This window comes from Primulina huaijiensis, chromosome 6, assembly GCF_012295235.1.
Source record: "Primulina huaijiensis isolate GDHJ02 chromosome 6, ASM1229523v2, whole genome shotgun sequence".
NCBI lineage: Eukaryota > Viridiplantae > Streptophyta > Magnoliopsida > Lamiales > Gesneriaceae > Primulina > Primulina huaijiensis.
The window spans coordinates 19,579,949-19,605,945 of NC_133311.1; the positions used below are offsets into that span (position 1 = coordinate 19,579,949).

Consider the following 25,997-nt stretch of genomic DNA (forward strand, 5'->3'; position numbering starts at 1 on the left):
TCAACAATTCGATGGAAAAAATTGAACGTTGAAAACGAAATATTCGTAAAATATTACAGGTGCGAAATAAAGAGAGCTTGAAATGCCAGAAAAAGGGATTAAATACATCTTGTATTCAACTACAAACTAATACAATTGCATGCTACCAAATAAAATATCAATCCATCAATTTAGTTCCCATTTAACTGCTCGTATTTTAGCCGTGGCATGATTCGGAAAACTTATAGGGACTGCTCGTCATCTTCTAATGCATTGTAAATCATCCTACATGTAGAGAATATTATGATAAATTCAATAATCTCAACAAGGCTCGAGAGAGATCAAAACCAGTTTTTAATGATGATTAGAGAAGCTGCATCATTTTACTTACCAGAACAGACACATGAAGAGAAGAAGTATTATGTAACCAAGCTTGAAAAGCCGTTGCTTCTTTTCCCAACTTAGCAAATTAAAGATCTCGGTTACATCTACTAGATGCTGCCTTCGAACATACCTGATACAATAAAATAATAACTCAAAAAGAGTGGCTCGATCCATCATTAGATGAACTATATGAAAACCATAAAAGGTCAATTTTATATAACCTGTGCTAAACATCAAACAAACTATTTTTGACCATGGAGAGGTTACTTGTTCAAAGTTCTGATGATTGGTACAATTCTTCATTGTATGATATCATAATGACCGCAAGACATTGTTCTTGTTCTGACTCTGGTAAGCACAAAAGTTAAAACAATTTTGTTTTATCACTGCCTGAGGTTATTGACGTTAATTTTCTCTTTCATAACATCAATTTTCATCTCTTTCGAGTAGACTATGGTCTAAAATGATTCATGGGGGTGGGAAAAATGGCCAAAGTTCATGTTTAGAAATAGCAAACAAATATCTTAGCTCAAGTTCCAAACCCAATTCGGGTAGAACATTAAAAATTGAAAAAATATACAGTTTTTCTTCTACAAGTTGAACGCAAACTTCTCAACATAAATAGAAAGTCTACGAAATTATAAAAATAGAATCGTAAAAATATCATTCTCAAAAAACATGTTTCATGTTATCAGACAATCAGCAAATTGAAATACGGAGCGAAAAATGAGCTAGTCTGTTACAAGGGTGTACATATTTATTCATCAGATTCAAGTGACTAGAATTTCAAGCAAAGGTCAAGTGATCTTACAATCGCACATTGTAGTAGAGGTATGGAAGACAGAGAAAGCACATAACCCAATGTCCTGTTACGAGGAAGAGGACACACAAAACTCCTTGTGTAATGAATTCTGGTAAAACAACCGAGTTTATTCGAGAAGCAGAGTCATATGGATTGATATAATCAAACTCTAGATCCGCCAAGCACATGAGCTGAATTAGATATAAAAATTGTCAGATAGCATGTATAAATACATTTTTTTTTAATAAGAAACGATGCATGTATAAATACATTTCACCAACAAATTGAATCAATTGAATAAGTTCCATCAGCAGGTTGCACCACAACCAAGTAAATACAGGTAACTGAAGCATGAATCGAGCATTTCAACTGATAACATTCAGTTGTAAAGGATTAAATTCCAGGTTCTATCCCCCCCTTATCATAAGCTCAAGCGGTAAAAAAAACTTTGAAAATTTAGAAAGATTTCAATTCCACTATTCCATTAAAGTTTTCGATTTCCATTTCTAGAAGGATTCGAAAATAAGTAAAAAAAAAAAAAAATTGGTCACTAAACACTATAGAGTATAGACTGCAGTTCCGTATGCCACTCTTCAGATAAGAGTCACCATCAAAATTTGCTTCTACTCACGAGAATATTTATTGGCATTTGAAGCAAACAAACACTTTAAGTGCGGCCTCAAAGAAGTTGGCCTATAACTTAAAATATGTACATATTCATGCAAGAAAAAAATCCATGAGACCATGGAATTATTCGCTGACTGCATGGCAGCACAAACAAATTCAATCCAACTAAAATATTTCATAAACTAACCACGTGAAATTTTGCTTCAAGCCATTTGAAATAGCCAATATCTATAAACTAATTCACAAATAGTTCAGAGAAAAAAATCTAAGGAACCACATATGTTTCCAACAAAACCATTATCGACAATTCAGCTGATTCAAGATGTCATCTTCCATTGGCATAAAAAAGACAACATAGTTTATGTTAAAAATACCCAAGCACAAGTTCTGGGTCAAAAATCATTTCTTTTACCGGAAAAAACAAAGACATCTATAAACTCGGGAATTAACAATAAAACAAGTGAAATTATCCATAAATCCGAATAAGCTCTTGCCAATTTCCAGAAAACACTTTTTTTAAAAAATTACTACTTCATCCCAAAAATCGAAATAGAAAAAAGTACATTCACAATCACAGCGCCAAAGGACCCAATTGATAGGATTAAATCCACAATCACATCAGGAGAAAACATTCTGATAATCATTCGAAATCACATCAAACCCATTAAATCCAGAAAAAGATATAATTTTGAGTAAAGAAACCTGGAAAACGAGCATAACGAGTAGAACAACAACTACGAAGAAGAACAGCAGCCACGCCCACACATCCCCCATATCCTCTTTATTAATTTTCCAAAATACAAGCGGAGGATAGAGGGAGATGGGCAAAGATTATGATAGCTAGCGCCGGGTGCGTATAGTGCCCCTGGTGCTTTACTCGAAAGACAAGAATAGGTGTTGATCTGGACTTCCACCCAGTAACCCTAATGGAAGGTAAAGTATAAGAAATAGGCTCACATTTAGGATTTCTGAGACACTTACTTCTTTTGTCTGCTAAATATAAATAAGAAGTGCAGACGCGTTAAGTACTTGTATAATATTTTTTAATAATTTATTTAGTTTAAATTTAAATAAATATCAAAATATAATTATAAGAAATAGTAAGAGACTACAATACAATTTTGATATATAAATTAAAAAATAAATTAAAAATAAATAAATAAAAAAGACCCAAGTAGGAATTGAACATACAACTTAATGCATAAAAAACAAAAACTTTATCCGCTGAGCAATAAAATCTTAATATTTTATTAATATATATAATTATTAAAATAGACCATGACACCAAAAATTAGTTATTCTAAGTGTCTCAAAGTTAATAATATAGTATAAATAGTATAGATATTTATTTTAAATAAAATTCGGAATTTTATTCCATTTTTCTCTATTCAATTCTATTTATGCATTTAAAGATACCATTTCTGGGACGATTATTGTTTATTCTACACATAAATGTATTTTATAATATTTTTTATTTTCAAATAAAAAATTTGTGGCAACTGCCAAAACCAATTATAATTGCCGACCAAATTGACAAAATACATCCTTGGACTGTAATTTCGACGAAATAACGAGGACCTGGCCGACCATTTTACTAGAGAGGAAATAAGACAAAAATAAAAACATAAAATAAAACACGTGACGCATATATAAATATTCACAGTCATTTTTTTTTTAAACAAATATTCACAATCATAGAATTGCATAAACGTACATAATTATCCAATACAAGGTATGCATCCAAAAAAATCACAAAATCTTCGAGTTCTTAGAATAATTTTCTCGATCGACTGCCACTCGAATTCAAGTTAACGCGACTTGATACGAAGAATTTGAAATGTCTTCTTCACTGTCAGCGTTATGTTCATCACTGCAGCTATATTTCCTGAGATAAAAGCTTCTGCAGCCTATGTCGCCAATCAAATCCGAGTTGCTCAAACCTGCGCAAACACGTTGAAAATAAATAAACCCATAATTCTCTGGACACCAATAGAAATTAATTTGAAAATGCTACGACATTGAGGCAATGAATTTCTGAGCAACGAATCCTGGAAAAAATGAAAATTAAAAACAAAAAACTAAGATAATTTGACACATGGTGCCATCAACCTCTAGGCTGTTGGGCGCCTTTGAAGGCAATCCAGTGGAATGAATTGGGTTTGTATTTGTTTTAAATCAAAACGATGTATTATTGCTAATTCCGCTGATAGAACCATTAAAATAACAGTCTTTGCTAATAAACAAACGTGAAAACTTACTCTGAAGACTAAAGTAAGATTGATGAAATTGGCAAGTTGAAGCCAAATGCTTATCCAGAGGAGGGATTCGTCCTTCTTCTTTGTTACCGGCCGACACAGAACTCTCTCGTCCTCTTCCGCCGCCACCTTCTCCACGGCCTCCGTCTCACTCCCTCCAACTCCTTTGAGCAGAGACGGCTCCGACTTGCTTCTCTTCAGAATACTCACGTACTTGGATGGCTCCAGAAACTTCCTATCAGCAGCAGGCTTGATCCTCTGACGAAACGCCGAAGACTGAGATGACCTGGGTGTGCCGTGATAATTAGTTTTTTCCCTCCGGCACGCCGGAATCCTCTCCTCAGAACTTTCTCGCGCATATATGAAGGAATTGAGGGGTTGCAGGAAAAGGGTGGTGGTATATGTATTGGTGGGAAATGAAATTGACAAAGGAAGTTGCTTGTTGAAAGAGGTGGTTGGGTTGATTTTGCGGAGGGGTGGCGGTGGCGTGCGATGCAGTTAACCTCATACACGCACACGTACGGCGTACCAGATAGAAATGGTAATATTTTAAATCGGGTGGGACGTTAATTTTATTTTTAGTTATTAGATATATATAAATAAATTCAATTAAATCTAGATTTTTTATTATATATCTCTATTTATTAAGCAGGTGTGATATAAAAACTACAATGTTCTCTTACTATGTCATTTTCTAATATAATATGCCATTTTCAATTATCATCTACAACATAAATGAATTTCTCTCATTTTTTAAAAAATAAAAACATTAGTACCCCTTTTGTTGATAATTAAATTTTTTTAAAAATCATGGTAGCCATTGAGTATTAACCATGTTAAATTTATTTACCCATTTTGAATCACGTGTTTTTTTATTTTTTATGCGATGAAAGTTTTTTTTTAATCACTAAAAATTTGGATGTTCGACGCTATCCGAATTTTTTCGGGTACCTAAAAGTCAGATAATGAATTTTTCGGATCAAGTTCAGATAGTGAAAATGATATTTTTTTACGAGTATAACCTGAGCAGTCTTCCACTCATCACAGAAGACATGACAACATGTCTCTTAGCGATATTATATGTATTGTTGGTGTTTTATAGATGTAATATCAGAGTCATGTTTTTGTTCTTTGAGGAGAGGCACCGACACAGTCTATACTAAATATAAAAAAAGAGTAATAAAAACTGTAATTTGGTGAAACCTTTTTCCTTATCCCAAAAATGTGCTTCACCCTCCAATATCAATTTACATGTTTTTACTTCTGGTTCCACGTTTCTCATAGGTTCCCTTCAAGTTTAAACATAAAAAAGTAATGTTTTTCATTAAATAAAAATCTTCACATCTGTGCATTTTTCAATTTCAAAAATTGGCTTTAACTTTCATTCACTTCTGCATATTAATTTCATTTCCAGACTTTATTTTCTCCTATGATTTTCTATTTATATCAATATAATTTTAAAACAAGAACAACTGTGTTATTTAGTTTAAAAAAATTATTATACATGAGCACGCATCACATGCATAAAATCGCTAGTTTGTATTATGTTTTGAGATTATTGTGTCGTTGTTTATATTGTTATCAAGCTTTGACGACTCTAATACTTGGTTGGGTGGTTTTATATTTTTTCTGTGTCTGGCGGACACTTGTTTTGTGTGTTTTAAATTGGTTGAGACTTTAGTGGAGTATATCTTTATATAAATCGTTGTCTATGATTTTTTAGTACCAAACAGTGTCTAGCAAATATTTAATGAACGTTTATACAAATAAATATTTTTCATTATTAAAATTGTATGCCTTTGATTTTTTTTTTTTAAAGTTTAAACATTCATAACATCAAGTCAGAAAATCCCGAGTTACAATACAAGAAAGTCAAGATGGAATATTTTCATCTAGCCAAAGTAAATTAGAAGAGCTATTGAATGCTCTATGAGCAAGAAAGTGTGCCACGGTGTTGGCCGAACGATGCATATGCTTGATTGACACAAAATGATTCACTAGGAACATATAATGAACTTCAAGAGCCAATACACCAACAAAACCAGCGTCCATATCTGGGTTGATAATTACACGAACCGTCTCCTTAGAATCAGAATAAATACAAACAGAAGCAACGCCCACCTGTAGACAAAGATCCATACCACAACGAATAGTCAGGATTTCAGCTGCAATAACACTACCGGGATTACAGATGATAAGAGCATGGGCACCTCCAGTTACTCCCTGTGAATCTCTGATTATTGCTCCAACACTAAATTTATTACGCCTGGTATCGAACCCCGCATCAACATCTAGCCGAAATAAGTTAGGGCTAGGCGGTTTCCATAAATGATCTGCTGAGATTTGTGAGGTACATACTGGGATAGCACACTTTAATCTAGAGTAGCGAACTGAATCGAGAAATGTATAAACCCAACCCACTCTAAATTTCATGCTCTTACCCTTGGCATCATGCTTTCGAATACAAGTTTCACGCCAAATCGCCCAACAAAGGACCCCAAACAATTTGAATTCCTCCTTGTTAAAACTCTTTGACACATATAAAGCACAATCAAAAAAGGAATCATCACGATGTTTTTTCAGACAATACCGAAAAGGAGTATTTTTCCAAACATCCTTAATAACTAAACAGAAAAGAAGGCAATGACTAGTAGATGGATAATGAAAATTGCACAGCGAGCATGTCCCAAGAGTTGGAATATGATGAGAAAGCAAATTAACCTCAGTCGGAATAATGTCTTTTGAAGCTTTACACAAAAATATACGAACTTTCGGTGGCAATCTGAGTTTCCAAATCTTCCGCCACCAAGTGCCAAGAGGCTGCCGAGAATTGTATGCCTTTCATTTTCAAACGTTCCAAATTTCTTCAATCTCAATATTTAGGAATTTACATTTAGCCCCCTAAACGTTTTCTCTTTGAATATTCCAAACCTCTTCCTTCCCGCATATTTTAACAAACTAAATTTGGCAGAACCAAACAACTCAGCACACAGAGTAGCTTTCACCCACAGAAATTGCACAAAACCCCTCATCCCAAATCTGTGTTCTAGTCACTACTACTACTCAATGCTGCCGTACACCACCGTGGTAGAGGCGGAAACCACTCTGGGGAGATCGCTCACGGCGGCAGAGTCCCTATGGCTTAGCTACACCGCCTCCAAATCCGACTACTACCTGTACTGCCACAACATCATCTTTCTCTTCGTCATTTTCTCAATCTTCCCCTTTTACTACCTATTTCTCGAGTATTTCTTCAAGAACACCATCGAGCCTTTCAAAATCCAGCCCAAAGTTAAGATTTCTCTCCCCGATTCCCTAAACTGCTACAAATCCGTCATGCGTATGTTCTTCATTGTTGTGGGTCCTCTTCAACTCGTTTCATATCCTACCATTAAGGTATGTCTTTTTTAACATATAATTTAAGAAATGCAAACCATTCTTCCACTGCCTTGTCAATTTCTTGTTGGGATAAGGGATTGTTTATTTAGTGAAATGCCAAATCATTAAAAATTCGTGGATGTGATTATTTAAAATTATGGGTTTTGTTTAATGTATGGTTTGATGCTGGCTTTGTTATTATTTTTGTATGTTTTGATTAAAGTTGCAATATTTTTGCATCCCAAGAATGTAAGCATAGCAGTTCTTGGGTCAAGAAATTTATTTTGATTCTTAGTTATCTTCTTCTATTGAATGCAGATGATTGGGATAAGAACAAGCTTGCCATTGCCTTCTTTGTCGGAAATTGCACTACAATTGGTGGTATATTTTATCGTCGAGGACTACGCAAACTATTGGGTCCATAGACTTCTGCATTCCAAATGGGGGTATGATAAGATTCACAAGGTGCATCATGAGTACACTGCTCCCATTGGGTTTGCGGCGCCGTATGCTCATTGGGCTGAGATTTTGATCCTCGGGATTCCCTCTTTTCTAGGACCTGCCATGGTCCCAGGTCATATTATTACCTTCTGGTTATGGATTGCTTTGAGGCAGATAGAGGCCATTGAGACTCACAGTGGGTAAGGCACTTTGCATGCTTGATGCTCATGCTTTAGCGTGAAACCTTTGGGCCTTTGCTTGATTAAGCGTTGTTTTTATCTACTTTCTTTGATTAATTTGACGAAATGATGTCTAAACAGTGTTTTTTATGCACTCTTTAGATTTGTTTACTGTTCTGGATTTGAATTTATCCACTGGAAAGTGAACGGGCTTGTGGGATGGGCGGATAAGGTCAATAATAGTGGATTAACTTTGTGAGCGAAGAAAAGGATTAAAAGGGTTTTTCCTCTCTCTCTGCGCTTAATGTTTGGTATTCCTTTTCTTGTCTGGTGCTCTGCTCTTCCCGTTTTTCTTAATTGGGTAGTTGATTTGCCAACAGAATCATTTGATAATTTTTAGGCTTAACTGCTCCAACTTTTTGTCAAAGAACACCCGCACATATTTGCCCTGACTCAAAACCAAGACACATGTTTTGGCAAATCCGCAGCTATATCACTGGGTAGTTTGATTGGCCTCTACTCCAACTTGGTTCATAATTTCCCTGTATTCCATTTTTATTGGAATTTTTTTTATTTGTTAAGACAACAGGCATTACGGTAGCAAGACATCTCTATTTTGTGCATCAACTTGAGTCAATAGATTGTGCGAGTTTTTCGATAGACAGGCGGCATACAATGTATCCACTGATTACCAATTTTCTATCAAATCATGTGAGAAGTTGATGTACGGGTTGGACTTACAGTGCTCATTTATATCCAAAAAATTCATATCATGTTATTCCTTAAAATTTTTCATCAAATGGTAATTTTTATGGGTGGATATCTTAGATCAGTGATTGTTGTTTGGATATGTAAGTGGATCATAGCATGTCAACCTTTACCTTATGTAAATTGAAATTAAGTATTCATGGGCAGATAATGATAAATAAGGCAATGCAAGTAGGGTCTATTTTTAATGATTTAAAATCAGGAATTCGGAAAAGAGGCATAACACTTTCAAATTCATGCAATCATTATTTTTTTATTTGAGCTATAGTGTCATGATGTTAGCTTTGAAAGTGCACCAATTAAAGCCATAAATCAATCAACTCTGTTGGAGAAGGTGGAAATGGAACTGTAGATGAAATGGACAGAAGACATTCTTGAAATAATAAAAAGTTGAAACTGATGTAAGACTAGCAAAAAAGTGAGGTTGGTTCAGTTTACTTCAGCTTAGTTTACTTCATAAGCTGATGTTGGTATTTTGGAATGTGCTTATCATAGAATGTTTGTTGGAAGCAGTTAAAGGATCATTTCGATTTTGTTTGATATTATAATTGAGTTAGAGTGTACTGTGACAACTATTTATACTTATTAATGAAGATTAATACGAGAATGAAAGAATTACTTGGGCCAAAATATAATCAACGAGGAATTTACAATCATCCACTAGCTAAAATGTACAGAAATCTAGCTACAATTTTCAAACCTGTTTTCCACATGCATGAACTAATATCGACATCAACAGCAATATCAAGATACCGAAACAGCAGGAAAATGCGTTTTGATTATCTGAGTCCATTAAATTTGTTTTTAAATTGTGTGTCCTGCGTATCGTCATACCTCTCCAGGTCCGTGTTAGGTTCTCTTTTCTTAGGTCTTTTTTATTTTGTCCTGATATCGTGTAAAACATGGATGACTTAGTTTGCAATTGTCTGTGCTTAAAAGTTTTCTACCATCTGATTTTGATTTTATATCCTGAAAACTTCGAACTTCACATATTTAAGCTGTCAAACCATTATTCAACCCCATTAATGTTGTGCACAGAATCCAAAATGTTTGAAGTTTAAAAACTCTTGTAGAACACAGTTCAGTTTATATAATGTTTGATAGTTTATTCTTCGTAATGACTGCTTGTTGCAAATTTTACATTTGTAAATAAAATACTTCTTTGAGGAGCAAAGCTTGTGGTTCAATGAAGAAAAGAACCATCCATGTATCTGAGACGACATTAATTTCGAGATGACATTAATTTCGATATTTGTTGCATTTGCTCACGGATAAGCAATATGTTTCCTCTGCCTGCTTTGTCCCTGAATACATTTTAATCATGTCAAATTGTTGACAAGAAGTGATATAGATTCCATTCTGATTAATATGTTTTTGACAATAATTCAGGTACGACTTCCCTTGGACTCCAACAAAATATATTCCTTTTTATGGTGGTGCGGATTACCATGATTACCATCATTATGTCGGCGGGCAAAGCCAGAGTAATTTTGCATCAGTGTTTACGTATTGTGATTACATTTATGGCACTGACAAGGTGATTATTTGAATAATTTGTCATTGTTGTTACAAGATTATTTTGGCTTTTAAATGTAGTCATTAATGAAGGTCTGTTTTTTGTTTTAAAAAAAATCACAGGGATACCGTTATCAAAAGAAAGTCCTCCAGCAGGTAAATAACCTTAGCATGTCTTGATCATGTTTCTTTCACGTCTTAAGCCTTCTTCTTGCCAAACAAGACAGTAGTCGACACACAATTCAGTAGATTTTTGTAAAGAAAATTTACTTTCGGTCTTGCAGTTAAGGGAAGGACTGAAAAGAAACAGCGTGAAGAATGGAAATTTGCAGTTCCAATCAGCTCAAGCAAATAAACTCGATTAAGTGTGGTTTCAAAAACTGGCTGAAAGCTTATCTCGAAGTATTGGAGATGTTTTAGTCTTGTGGGAAGGTTAAAATGTTGCTGTTTGGGACTTTAACTGTATTAGTTGGAGGGGAAATTTGTGTTCAAAGAAAATTTTCTAAACGAATCCAATCTGTTGTCATTGTTAATTCTGCAGGTACTTTGGTTGATTCGTACTTTTGTTTTTCTAGTCCGAGTATGGCTATTTATGCATTTTTCCATAGTATGTCCGACTGTGTCAACTGGTGAGTTTTTAAAATACTATTTAATTGTGTCTTAAAATTTGTCTGTCTTGAAGACTAGTGACAGCAGGTTTATGTCAAATGTTGCAGTAAAAATTACATCAAAATGTTCTGAAAAAAATATCTCCTAAAAAATTAAGTTAAAGTTACGATTGTTTCTCTAATACAATCTGCCAAAACGTTTTAAGGCCCAAACCCATTCCGAGCTTCAATATATTATAAGAGAATACCATTTAAAAAAATAATAATAATTCAAACTATGGTCAAATTATCGATTCTATTTATGTGCTTTCAAAAGGATCACCTCCATTCCTATTTATTGACTACTTTATCAACCTTTCATTTTTCTACGAGACCATACTCCGATGTTATTCGCTCCGATTGAGCTTTTTTTTTTTATTTTATATAAAACATTTCATAAATTGACTTAGATGATTTGTGATGCAAATCAACAAGCTTGACCGAAATATCCCCCAAAGAATTGGACACTCGATCAGTATACTATTAAAACTCGAACTCCAGCTCGATTCTGATGCTCTATGGAATCATATTTGCAAGAATGAATCTCCGATATATATGAACGCTGAGGGTCACCAACATGCCAAAATTATTAATTTTATTCATTCTTGAATCCCTTATGTTACCATTATTACCAAAACAATGTGCATGTATTGATTGCCTGGTTTCCATTATTACTTGAAAAAGCCCATACACTACACTTACAACTTCAATCATATGCCATAGTTATTACTAACTATTGAGTACATAAGTACAATATATGGGCATGTATTATAATCGAAAAGGGCTTTGCTTTCCCATGCTGCAGCTGCACAATTATTTGTACTCTTTTTATTATACTAAATAATACATGTTAAAATTTTATTGTTGGGAGATGGGGTTTTAGTGATTTAAATTTGGGGTAAAGATATATGTTGAAAGTTTTAACAAGAAATAAAATATTTATATATATCACTTGGGGTTTTTGTACTTTATATTATGGAGTATAAAAGTCCCAAAGAAATCTAACCCACAGATTTGTATCCTTGAATTGTATAATTTCGTCAAGGTAGTTTCAAAAGTTATTTAACACTTTGTCATTATTTCTTAGGCCTTTAGGTTTCTTTTTCTAAGCATCTTAGGGAGAATTATTGTCATCTATATATGCTCTCTGTACCCATTAATTCCATACATATCGTATCATTGCGTCTACCAATCCGGCTCTATTGTCTCTGTTTTTAGGCATGTTAATTTGTTTATTCTTTCTTCAAAAATAAGTGTTACAAAATACGGGAAATTGGTCTTCAGTCCCCAGCCGTCGATTTTTTTTGTGTTTAGTCCCTGGGTACTTTTTTAGTACCACATTTTCACATGAAGTGTACCACATTTCCACATGACATAGTACCACAATTTTATGGGTAGGGAGTGAACTCAAAGAAATATTTTGATTGAGGATTTTTCACCAACTTCCCCTACAAAATACAATTTATTACTCGTACATATAGTTTTAATATATTGTAAGTCCAGGAATGAGGTGATGACACTCATCTACTGGATAATTTGGAAAGATTTTATCATATTCAATAGATGAGTGTCATCTCACGATGATAACAAAGTGTGTGCAATATCTTATCTTGTATTTAATAGCATGATTGAATATTTGAAATATGAAAATTAACTTATTAAAATGATGAGTGCAGCAAACTCTGAGATATTGGTATTGGGAAAAATAGGTAAAGAAACTTTTAGCATCTAGGAAAAAGTTATCAAACAGCCATGATTATAAAGAATTTAAAAATATATATATTAAAAAAATATACTTAAAATTAAAGGGGAAAAAAAAAAGAGATCATGTGGACTAGAATTTACTATAAGAATTAATTACTTTATTAGTCAAGACATGACACTTAATAGATTAAATCAACATGACCATCCACCAACATGGAAAATTTTTAAAAAAAATTATAATATGCTTTAATTAATATTTCAAATACAAAGTATGAGAAAACAACAAGAAAAATCTTTGATATCGACGGGAAAATAAAATACACTACTTTTTATAGCGTCCGTAATAATGGACTTTACAGGATGAGATGAATGGTGTATGCTTTGTTCCGATAGTAACCATTCCTAGCTAGTTAGAATGTTTATGAATATAGGACAATGATGTGATTTATTAATTGATTTGATTTGTCAATTTAACACTGAAATCAATTTATATATATAGTCTTCCTACTTTAACTAATTACATGAAAATTTAAATTAGCAATATGAAAAAAAATAAATCTTTCATGAGACAGTTTCACAGATCTTTATTCGTGAGACGGATCACTCATGTCCATATTTACAATAAAAATTAATATATTTGACATATAGATGATCCATATAGAATATCTGTTTCACAAAATTGACTTGTGAGATCGTCTCACAAAAGTTTTTGTGTATGCAAAAAAACTGATAACAGTAAAAAAGAAAAAAAAAACTTCTCCAACCAACAAATATATTTTTTGTTTTCTCAAAAAAAAAAAAAATTTTGTATCCCTCTTCTGTTTGGTGAAAATTAAATCATAAATTAATAAGTTGCTGATGTTCAACGATGTAGATATATACTGATCGGACATGTATTACCCACTCAAAAGGGTACTTTGTACACTAATTCTCCACAATTCATGTGATTGGGGAACAAGTACTATTTAAGCCTATTTTCCCATAAAAAAATCTGGAAATTTTATTTGAAATTTCTGAAATTCATAATCTTGAGTCTAAACTAAACCATATCAAAATATGACTATTAAAATATGTATTGATTAATCATTAATTTGTGTATCACGTTATAAAACATAGCCAGATTTTCGGACTTGGGCGACAAAATTTAAGAAGATACATATAATGTTCATAAATTTAAAAAATGTATCAAAAGAGGGTATTTACTTTTATAGTTAAAAGTATATATTTTCAAAAAGGCAGCCTTACCAAAAAAGGGAGACAAAAAAATTCGTTAACAAATTTTACCTTTACATGAGCAATTTAAATGTAAATAAATCCGAGTAAAAAAAATCCGGCAATTGTTTATGTAGGTATATAAAATTTGAATCATATTAGAAAAATGAAATTCTAACACATTTTTCAAAGTATAATCCAAGGAACATCTAAAGAAATACGAGATGCTATAGCGGATTGTGAGATATTTTTTTTAATTTCGATCAACTATTTAATTAAGAGAATGATATCTTCATAAGAATTTGAAATATACATGAGAATGTCATTTTCTTAATTAAATAGTTTGATTGAAGTTATTTTATAAATTTTCCGGTGGAGGATGGAGAGTGTTACAGAAAATTTCTTTTCGATTTCAAGGAAAAATGGTGAAAGAGTGGAGCCATGAGGGGATTTTGGTGTTAATTGGAAAGTAGATTTGGTGGAGCATTGTTTTTTATGGCCACTTTTATCTTCTTTTGTTTTGGTCAACACAGCTCTGTACTAGGACTATAAAATTATTACTAACGAAACTGGTGAGATCCATCGTATTTCCTAGGTTGCCCATTTGTCTTTGGACTGGACATAAAAATTATATATATATATGGAACGTGAAGAGAAAGTTAATTTATTAAATAATTATCAGCAGAGTAACGATTATAATAATAATAATAATAATAATAATAATAAATAAATAAATAAAATAATTTGTAGTCTATACGTGTCATTTTGTATAAAATCAAATTTACGCTATACTTTAGATACCTAATACATATTGACAAGTCTGATTATTTATAATAAAAGAAATATATCTTATTGAAAAGGTGATATAGACTTGTTATTAAGTATCGATCGATATTGCTGCTTTATACATTTGAAAATTGATATAGGAAAAAAATGTTAGGTACGTACAGATGTAAAAAGTTTCCAAGAAATTCAATGTTGGAAAAAAAACAAACAGCAAAAGGACTACCGACCCCACCAGACCCCAACAAAAAGGAGAAAAAAAGAAAAAGCCCTTGAAATAAAATAAAGGTGTATCAAACAAAACCTCTCCATCCATTAAATACAGTGAGTTTATTTTAAAAATAATACGGTATTTGTTTATTAGTAGTTGTTTAATACGTAGCTAAGCTACATAAATTCTGTCGTGTATGTTTTTTTTTATTAAACGGTATTATGATTTTATATATATGTTCATTAATAGTTGTTTAATACGTAACTAAGCTACATAAATTCTGTCGTGTATGTTTTTTATTAAACGGTCTTATGACTTTATATCTATGCGCTCATAGATATAAAGTCATAAGATCGTTTAATAAAAAACATACACGCATAGACATAAAGTCATAAGACCGTTTAATAAAAAACATACACGACAGAATTTATATAGCTTAGCTACGTATGAGCATAGCTATGGGAAGATCAAATCCATATTTGCATTAAAAAAGAGTATTTTTGACATAAATGATTTTTCTGTTTGATTTTTACGGTTAAAAATCAAGTTAGATATGACACATATATGAAAAATAAATATTAAAGATAGATATCGTTTGATTCAAAAGATAGTTGACGTTGAATGTACAATATAGGAGTAATAAATCACATATATAGATAATATAATGAATTACAATTCTTAAATTTTGTAAAACTTGAATCAAGCGTTAAATGAAACAGATATGTGTAATCAATTCATGTCATATCATTTACATCAAACGGTGTTTAAGTGAATGATAAATAATAATTGAAGTTTACATGGCATACCTATGTTTATATATATATACACACACATATAGAGGGATGTTTTGACAAAAAAAAAAAAAGCAACTTACATAACCTAGTAGATTTGATTAAATCGGATATTGTTTTATTATCTACCAGATGTTATGGATATGACGAGCAAAACATGAGTAAAAAGCGTGATAAACTAGAGATGAATAACGAATAAATATGAATAATAAATTGTTTGATATTTTTTGTTTTATTTGCATGATTATCGTGTTTGCTATTTTATAATATTTTAAATATCTTTGCAAGATCTAAATCAACTATGATTGTCTATAATTGTAAAATGTTGTTCATATTATACTTATTATATGAGCATCATGTGAGTAGAGATATATGCTTAATGCAACTCACATATAATGTCACAACGAACATTGTATTATATGAGTTTTCGTGAGTCTAAGTCGAAAATAAAAATTGAATCCCTCAAACTAATAAGTAACCGTTAGTTCAACAAAAAGAGTTTTTAAAAACAGAACGACATCATCTCTATTTGGTTAATTTTCAATTAAGAAATTTTCAATAATATTAATATTATCTTATTTATTCAGTTAGTTCATAATGATAGTTTGAAGAAATTTTTATCATCATTGTCATTTGTCTATGAAATTTTATTCATTATTATTGTTTTGCTTTCGTCGTACACGTCCATAAAATTACCAGTTATTTCTTTTCTTATTATTTATTTTCGTCGCTAAAATATTTATCAATATCTCCACACTCATGTTAAAATTTTCAATAATAGTAACATCATATTATTCATTTAGTTAATTCGTAGGGAGAACTTGAATAAATTTGTATCATCGCTGTCATTCATAGATGAATTGAATCATTTAACATTATTATTATTTATTTTCGCGTTACACATCCGTAAAATTTCCAATTAAATATTTATCAATGTTATTTGAGTTAATCTCACTTCCCTTTGTTTTCTTTTCTTTTCTTTTTTTTTTTCTATCAAAAAAAATGTTTTGCTGTAATTGATTATAGACTGTCTATTTTTAAATTTCTATTTATTATAGTTGTTTCTATTCTATAATTATTTTTTTTCATTTAATTAACGATACTAGTTAAAATGACAACATAAGTAACTAATTCATAAATTGTCTTAAAAAATTTCTAAATATGAATTTGATTCAATACTATATATATTAAAAAAATTGGGTCCCTTTAGAATATGAGTCGACCAACTCACGAGACTCGTCCCCAGTACTAAGTGTAATCCTTATATATTTTTTAAAAATAATTTAATTACGAGTAGTATACAAATTACACTTGTAATAAATAAATGATTAAAAAACTCCATTTTTTTTAAAAAAAAACAAGAACGATGTGTTTTGCGCTAATTAATCTTTAATTGCCATGTTCTAATTGCTGGGTTAATTTGGTCAAAATTATATTCAGTAAATTATTTGCATAAAAATTAATTAATTTATAATTTGCACTTTATTTGGGGAATCCCAGCTCACCTTCCATTTCTCAAATTTTGTATTTCGTCGCTTTTTCAACGACGTACCATCGTGTTCTTTATAAAATTGTGTACAAATCTGTCGTCATTAATATGTCAATTATTATAATAATTTGTTTCTTGTTTTTTTATATTATAATTATAATTATAAATATGTATTTATCAATGCTGAAGATAATTGTACATATCGTTTTTATTTTAATCAATTATAAATTTTTTTGAATTTAATATAGGTGTGATGTTGAAATTTAAATGATTCAATATATATTTGTTCATAAAATTAATAGCTAAATGAATTCATTGCTGTTTTTAATTGTTCAAAGGTATATAAATATTTTATTTGGAGATAACTAAATTAAATTTTTTTTTTCTATTTATAAAGTTTTCCACTTGAATGAAATAGAAAAATGGATAAATTAATAATGCAAAGTTTGAAAAATACAATGATGTCTTAAACTTCTATTCATGAATAGAGGACAAGCGCGTCTTCCGTTCATATTCTTCGAAAAACTCTTGGAACTCTCTCTCTCTTTCTCTACACAAACTCCATTGCTCACTCTCTATCCCTGACTCCATTGTCTCTCCTGGCGGCGCCACCTCACTCAAAGAATCGTAGCCGTGGAGTCTTCAGCCGGGGAATGCATCCATGTCACTCCATTTACCATTAAACAACCAAAAGCTGTAAAATTCTTTCAACGTCAAAATTTTGACTTGTCGAGAATAATTAGAGGACATTGAGTTGTTGCACCACTGTGCAACGTATCTTTCACCATGGCAGCACCGAACGCCGGCACCTCCGCCGCAGTGGAATCTTCTTTCGTCTCGTCTGACGAACTATCTGCGAAGGCGGTGCACAAGAGATACGACGGGCTGCTGATGGTACGGACGAAGGCGATCAAGGGCAAAGGTGCGTGGTACTGGGCACACCTTGAGCCGATTCTTGTGCATAATCCTGATACGGGGTTTCCAAAGGCCGTGAAGCTCAGGTGTTCATTATGCGACGCCGTGTTCTCCGCCTCTAACCCGTCGAGAACCGCCTCCGAGCACCTGAAAAGGGGCACATGCCCGAATTTCGCTTCGTCGCCGAACCCCATTTCTTCAGCGCCTCCGTCTTCTTCTGTTTCTGTTGCTAGCTTGCCGCATGCTCCTAATATTCCTTCGTCATCCCAGCCGTCGTACAACCATAGGAAGCGTAATTCTTCCGGAGGTAGTCGAGGCGTCGGTCTCGGCGGCGGAGCGGGTAGTGGGAAGTCTGGTGGTGTATTAACGACCTTGTCCGCGCACCAAATAATTGTTCCACCGTTGGCTGTTGTTGACCCATCAAGATTTACAATGGATTTAGCTTACCCACCTACTGTTCCAATTGGTAGTACCAGTGCTGTCATCGTCTCTTCTAGTGCAAGCCCCGGCGGCAGGGGCAGCGGCACAGGAACTGGCACCGGCGGCGGGTTGTACTGTCATCATCAGCAGCAGCAGTTGGTTTTGTCAGGTGGGAAAGAGGATTTGGGAGCTTTAGCTATGTTGGAAGACAGCGTGAAGCGGCTCAAGAGCCCTAAAGCATCGCGTGCACCGACTTTAAGCAAGGAACAGGTTGATTCCGCAATTGATCTTCTTGTTGATTGGGTTTATGATTGTTGCGGGTCAGTTACATTTTCAAGCCTCGAGCATCCAAAATTCAAGGCATTTCTGAATCACGTAGGATTGCCTGCAGTTTCAAGGAAAGAATTAGGTGGGCCTAGATTAGATGCTAAGTACGAGGAGGCTAAGGCCGAGTCTGAGGCCAAGATTCGCGATGCCATGTTCTTTCAGATTGCATCTGATGGCTGGAAGTCAAAGGATTGTTGTAGTCACTCAAGGGAGGAGAATTTGGTGAATTTAGTAAATTTGGCTGTGAATCTTCCTAATGGAACTAGTGTGTTTAGGAGGGCAGTTTTTACGAGTGGTTACCCGGTGTCGAAATATGCAGAGGAGGTTTTGTGGGATACTATTACTGAAATCTGTGGGAACAACGTACAGCATTGTGTAGGTGTAGTTTCAGACAAGTTTAAAGCTAAGGCGTTGAGGACTTTAGAGAATCAGCATCAATGGATGGTGAATCTTTGCTGTCAATATCAAGGTTTGAATGCACTGATTAAGGATTTTGGTAACGGGCTTCCTTTATTTAAGAATGTGACAGAAAATTGCTTGAAACTGGCAAATTTTGTTAACAACAAGTCTCAGATTCGTCGTAGTTTTCACAAATATCAGCTGCAGGAATTCAGGCAAGCCAATTTGTTGAGAGTACCACCGCGAAGTTATGAAAGATCAGATTTTAGTCTTGTATTTGCAATGGTAGAGGACATATTGAGCTCGGCTCGGGCTCTTGAGTTGGTGTTGTTGGATGAATCATACAAGATGGTTTTAATGGAGGACCCAATTGCCAGAGAGATTGAAGAAATTATGAGGAAACCACATTTCTGGAATGAATTAGAAGCTGTGCATTCTCTAGTGAAATTAGTGAAGACCATGGCTCAAGATATCGAGACCGAAAAGCCTCGGATTGGACAATGCCTCTCCCTCTGGCAAGAGCTAAGATTAAAAGTGAAGGATTGGTGCTCTAAATTTCACATTCTTGAAGGGCCTGTCGAAAAAATAATAGAGAGAAGGTTCAAAAAAAATTATCATCCTGGCTGGGCTGCTGCCTTCATTCTTGATCCACTTTATCTGATTAGGGACACTAGTGGAAAATATTTACCACCCTTTAAATTCTTGACAACTGAACAAGAAAAGGATGTCGATAAACTCATAACACGTCTTGTATCGAGGGATGAAGCTCACATTGCACTGATGGAGCTTATGAAGTGGAGAACAGAAGGACTCGATCCTGTTTATGCTCAAGCAGTGCAATTTAAACAAAAGGATCTCAATACTGGTAAGATGAAGATTGCCAACCCCCAAAGCAGCAGGCTTGTGTGGGAAACGCACTTAACTGAGTTCAAGTCATTAGGAAAAGTAGCAGTTCGGTTAATTTTCCTTCACGCGACTTCGTGCGGTTTTAAATGCAGCTTGCCTTTATTGAGGTGGATTAGTACGAATTCCCATTCAAGAGTTGGAATGGACAGGGCTCAAAAGCTAGTTTTTATTTATGCTCATTCGAAGACGGAGAAACTGGAAAATTCGGATGACGATGATAAGGAAACTGGCGGCCTTTTTACCTTGGAAAATGGTGAGGATGATGTGCTCAATGAAGTTTTTGTTGATACATCCTCTGTGTAAGATTTCCTTTGTTTTCTTCCTTTCGCATTTCCACCGGTAGGTCAGTTTATATTTCGCCACCTATTGTCTACGGAATACGTCGGAATTTAGAATGATTGTGGATCAGAGAGCGGGTGCTTGTTTGTAACTTATGATTGATGATGTAAAATCAGAGTATTTAACACTATTTTTCCGTTAGAGATGAAATGATAAAGTTCATTGATAAAAAGACTTTCGTTTTCTTCTTTAATTCCAAATCATTTTAGGTTTGTTAGATAATGTCTAATAGTTCATGAAATCAAGTGTTACAATTAGATGAATGCTCGTTCATCTCTTTATATTGTTACGTCTATCCCGTGATATTTTCAGCTCTTATTTGATGAACGTTCGTCTCTTTACACAGTTTCATGTGTATCGCTAGTATTTTGAGCTCTTCTCCGACTGTTATACTCGATCTTTAGGCGCATTACATTTAATATTTACTAATTTACTTGTTTTTTGGTGGTTCGACTCGTTCTTTTAACAGCACTAGGTAATTTTGATTTAAGATTATACCTACTAATTCACAAGAACGGTGCTTTAGATACTTGCCAATGCCGGGACTGCCGATTTATTTTTTAACCTTGCCCTCAAAAAGTTGGCTATTAACCATTTAATATGTGTCAAGAACTTAAAATGAAATATTTTTTCATCGAATCCCTTATTTAACAGACTGTAGTATAGATTCTTGAAAAAGTGAACAAATCCATGACCTTGGTAGGTTGATCGAGTACTTGTTGCGGATGATTTATGATTCTTAGTTAATCTTGGCTCTCACCATCGACTGGCATCCAATTCTAAATGCAAAATGAATGAGCCATAACATAAGTTTTTATTCTTTGATGGCAGAAGCCTATGACACGGGCATTGTTAAAATGGCAAGACCTCCATGAGAAGATCGGAGTCCATCAAATCAGGAGACGGTAATGGATCAAGAAAACATCGATGAGGTTGTTTGGATATTTCGAAAGGCGGACCAAGGAACGGAGCTTTGTTACCTTAATCAACAACCTCGGAACTCAGACAACCTACGTGTAGAGCTGGAGCAGCAATTCAAAATGGTGCTGTCTCATCCCTACCCCCAGACCACATGTTCTTGAAAAGTCTAGCCCCACGACGAACGAAGTGGAAGTCTTTTTCCAAATTTCGGTAGTTAAATATGGCCCTCAAATTCAAATCATATTATAATTCATCGGGTCGCTTCTCCTTTAAACATTCAAAAGTTGGCGATCGTATTGCTCGTGCAAGGTCAGAGGATTATCATTTCTCTGTAAAGGTTGCGAGAGGACCCGTTTGATCATGGGCACGCTGGACAGGATGAAAAAAATGGACGATGGAGATCGATTTGATAACAATCATGAACTCGTTCTATTTTTTGGACTCCCCCGGGTGATATGTAGATCCTATTTTTGTATTACAACTTTTTTTGATTTATTCTTGAAAATTTCTAGTGTTGGAAAAATATCATCGTTGTTGGAGACCGAGAGCTTGGCTCAATGGTCTCACCGTAATTCCTCATGTATTGACTCAAGTTCGAATCTTTCCTATCCCTGGATTAGGATATAAAAAAAATATCATCTTTCTTGTAATAAAATGGAAATATATGGTTCTCCTCCGTCATGTCGAGTATGAAAATAGTTACTATTACGTACTTTAATGATTCTTTAATCGAAATATATATCATTTGTTTGGGTAAATATATATTACAACTTCAAGCCATGCATGGTAATATACGATCAGTGACATGCACAAAATGGATGGAATCATTAGAAATTGAGTGATCATCATTTGGGTTCAAGTAAAACGTCTTTCATACATGGTAGACTCATTATAATTCATCATCTTGGATCCCCCTTATAGATATTACATTTTTAATTATTACGGTTTTCATATAAAGCTAAGTGAAAAATTATGAATCTTTTTGGTTTCTTAGGATAACTTACAATTAACAAGTAGTTGTGTTGATTCATGAATCGATAAGTTCGATTATTTTTTATAATTTCGTTATTTGAAATCGCGATTTAACGATAAATTTTAGTGTGTGTAGTAACAATCAAAGCATATATACTCCTATAGAAAATTTATTTTTATATAATTCCCTCTTATTTTCTCTTGATTGATGATGTACAATAGATTTCGCCATATTAGTTTGCAAATTTATCTTACAATAATACAATACGTGCAAGGAATGACCTTAAAAATAATGAATCAACCGACCTGGAGAGCAGATTTCACCACACAACATAAATGAATGAAAAAGAAGAAACTTTTTGAAGTAAGAGAGTATTATGATACCTTTCAATTTGGCTTTATGTCATATTGTAATTGCCTATTTTAGTGGAGAGACAAAATGGTTGTCGGCAGGCGGAGGTTTGTCAAAACATAAAAAGCTTATTTAACATTGACCCCTCACCAACTACACATTATTAGCACAATATTATTTCAAATCTTTCTTTATTTTTTTTAAATATAATATAATAATATACTATATATGTACGTAGGGGAATACATTTTTTTTACCTTATGCTTTTGTTTAATTTCATTCCCCACGAGTAATATGGCAAAATATTTGGTGGGTATAATCATTAATGTACGACGACAAAACTATTTATATGCTTTGTTTTTGAAAATTTATTTATTCCTTTTCAAATGTTTCTAAAGATTTTGCTAAGGTAAGATCAACTACATATTGTCTCTCAAATAAATCTTGCTACTATTTTGCCCCAGCTGTGGTATATGTTTTCTTTTAATTTCTTTTTACGATGGAACTTACCGCTTTTATTATTTGGTTGTATTGAATAACCTTTCAAACTAACGCAGTAAAATCCAAACTATGGTAATTAGGTAAATTGTAATAGGCAAACTTTATCTAACAGATCCGCTCGAAAAAATATTAGTAAGAAAAATCGAATTTTTAATCATAATTTATTCCATGAACTTAGACATCTCTCAACAGCATGTTCACATTTATACATCTGAAATACGTTTGGACTTCACTCACATCAAATACAATTGAATTATAAAATTTGATAATTATAAGTTATGAGATCCTTTTATTTGAGTCCACGTCATATTTCTTGTGGTGGAAAAAATGTATACAAAAATTACTACGAGGGAGTATATGCCGGTAGCTCGAATAGTGCGAGTATAAATATTTGATCGTTCTAGTTTTACTGTACATAATTTTCAAAACATTACACTTTCTGGCCAAAATTTTAAATTCTAAATTTATTACAAATACATTTTTGATGACAATAATCTTATATATCAAAATTGATGAATGTACTAATCATATTATTTAATTCTTAACCTTTGGAGTAAAAAAAAGAAGAAGAAGAAGATGTTCAGTACTGTATTTTATTAAATAGTTATATATGTTTGCTTTAATGAATTTATTTAATTTGGGTGCGAGGCCGATGTTCCATACTGTTGTTTCACGTGTTTTATTGCTTTATTTGTCTTTTCGTTTCTCTAGCTTCTGGATAGTGCATGTGGAGTAATGATCTTTTCATATTATTATTACAAAAAGCCTTCTTTCTTTATGTCATCTTTACCAAATTCTTTGCTTCGTATATTTGCCTCCTATTCCAGTTTGAAAGTCAAACATCGTATTTATTTCTGTAATTAAAATATAATTAATTAACAACAAATAAATTGATCAATTTAACGCCCCAAAAAAAAAGGCATGCAAACGCTTAATCCTTGCCAATACATTACACATTTGTGAATATTACATAAATTCAGTATTATATAATGCGCTTAAGCTATTTTTCAGTGAAATAAGAAACATAAGTTGTGCAACTCCCAATGAACATCATAAGTTTGATTATTTTTATCTGATTAACGTGATTTACATGCTATAACATTAACTCGGAGATTCACCCAGTGTACATCGAAAAATAACGACAACATATTCATCATTATATTGAAAAGAAAACATAAGTGGTATCTCAGATATTAAAACATGTCAATGTGAGCCAATTAACCAACATACCAAACTCATGGCCTCTTTTTCCTTTTCCTTTTCTTTCAATTTTTTCCTTTTTTTTAATAATTTGTTGCTTATTGGGGCCGGTGAAAAGAAAGATGATATGATGGGTCATGTAATCCATATACATATACATGGAACAATGGATGGCAGAAGACGAGATATGATGGATCCATGAGATGTGTGTCAAAGATTAAGAAATCGAATTAGTAATTAATTGTGTGCAATATGAGGCCAAAATAGTGAAAAGAATAAATGGTTGAAATGATTAGGTTCGTTGGTGGTGAAAGCTAAGTTGTAACTAAGCATGAGAAGTTTGGGTTTGGTACCGGTGGAGAAATGAAGAATGCGGACACTTATTAAAGTGGGTTGTCCACTTGCCATGGAGCCAAAAGAAGGAGGCGGTGACCGGAGGAGAGTGCCGTGCTGTGCGCGGTGTGGAGTGGTTGTGCTGTGATATTGTGGAGTGTGGTGATGCGCACGGTGGGGTGGGGTGGCGTGGCGTGGAGGAGTCGGAGTTTGGAGGCGGCAGAGGAGGGTGGCTAAATTTTGGGGTTCAGTTTCGGCTTATAGATCCGCCGTGAAAAAACACCGCTGATTTGTATATAGCCCTCCAAATTCGATGCCCAGTTCTTGAAATTTCATGGCTTTCTGAACTTTTTAATTTTTTTAAAAAAAACTTAAATAAAAAAATATATTTTTCGATACGAAATCCTTATAATTAGTCTTATCAACTGCCCTTATAATTAGTTTTTGTTTTTTTAGTTAGTTTAAAATAAGTAATTGTAGGATTATCAATCGATATAACTAGTGTTAATAAAGTGACTTAAATTCTTATAAAGGCAATTATATTCTTTAAGAAAGAAAAATCGGTAAATTTCAAAAAAATACATATGTGAATGTTTCAATTAAAATTCAGTACCTATCCATGATTTTTTAGAAATCAGTACCTGACAAATCTATACATTTAGTTTTAACTACCCACAAAACAAACTTTACATTTTTACCCTTTATTATTCAAATAAATATATTATTTTATCCACAAAATTATATCATTTTTCTCCATTTAAAATATAATTTTAACAAAATATTGTTTCTCAATTATCGTGGAATAAAAGTAAATACTTATTTTGACATACAAAGTACCTATTATGGGGTTTCAGATACTTGATTTCGCTCTTTGAATAATCCAAATATATAAGAAAATACTATATTTTCGAGCATTCACCATAAATTCATTCATTGTTGGTCTTTTCATGAAAAATACATTAGGATGACTTATTCATGTCATTTTATTTTTTTAAAAAAAACTTAGATCATCACCCATCATGAAATAAGATTAAATATTTATTTTGACCAAGAAAATACCTATTTTGGAGTTCCAAATGCATGATTTTACTCTTTGAATACTCCAAATGTGTAAGAAAATACTTGATCTTCGAGCTATCACAATAAATTCAATAATTGTTGGTATTTTCATTGAAAATGCATTAAGATTACTTATTCATGTCATCTAATTTTTTAAAAAACACAGTTTCTCACTCATTGTTGAATTA

The 25,997-nt window shown here is 33.1% G+C and overlaps 3 protein-coding genes across 7 annotated transcripts; 2 read left to right on the forward strand and 1 right to left on the reverse strand.

Annotated features, from left to right (window-relative positions):
* Positions 1-7: 7 nt before the first annotated feature.
* On the reverse strand, positions 8-2,763 carry LOC140978012 (protein cornichon homolog 4-like). Its single transcript, XM_073442728.1, has 4 exons — positions 2,495-2,763; positions 1,175-1,356; positions 371-493; positions 8-264 (listed from the first exon to the last, which is right to left on the reverse strand). The coding sequence occupies exons 1-4, from the start codon at positions 2,564-2,566 to the stop codon at positions 222-224; spliced, it is 420 nt and encodes a 139-aa protein (XP_073298829.1). The 5' UTR covers positions 2,567-2,763; the 3' UTR covers positions 8-221.
* Positions 2,764-7,003: 4,240 nt separating this feature from the next.
* LOC140978014 (methylsterol monooxygenase 1-1-like) lies at positions 7,004-10,884 on the forward strand. The gene is made up of 5 exons (XM_073442729.1): positions 7,004-7,443; positions 7,744-8,066; positions 10,203-10,350; positions 10,452-10,484; positions 10,613-10,884. The coding sequence occupies exons 1-5, from the start codon at positions 7,114-7,116 to the stop codon at positions 10,691-10,693; spliced, it is 915 nt and encodes a 304-aa protein (XP_073298830.1). The 5' UTR covers positions 7,004-7,113; the 3' UTR covers positions 10,694-10,884.
* A 6,788-nt stretch (positions 10,885-17,672) lies between these two features.
* On the forward strand, positions 17,673-21,942 carry LOC140978016 (uncharacterized). 5 transcript variants are annotated; one of them, XM_073442735.1, is made up of 3 exons: positions 17,673-18,576; positions 18,610-20,431; positions 21,303-21,942. In XM_073442735.1, exons 1-3 carry the CDS (start codon positions 17,952-17,954, stop codon positions 21,310-21,312), a joined length of 2,457 nt encoding a protein of 818 aa, XP_073298836.1. In that variant the 5' UTR covers positions 17,673-17,951; the 3' UTR covers positions 21,313-21,942. The 5 variants fall into 5 exon arrangements, with proteins under 5 accessions (XP_073298836.1, XP_073298831.1, XP_073298833.1 ...); XM_073442730.1 differs by having other exon boundaries at positions 17,674-20,431; XM_073442732.1 differs by having other exon boundaries at positions 17,674-20,431; positions 21,306-21,942.
* Positions 21,943-25,997: the final 4,055 nt, after the last annotated feature.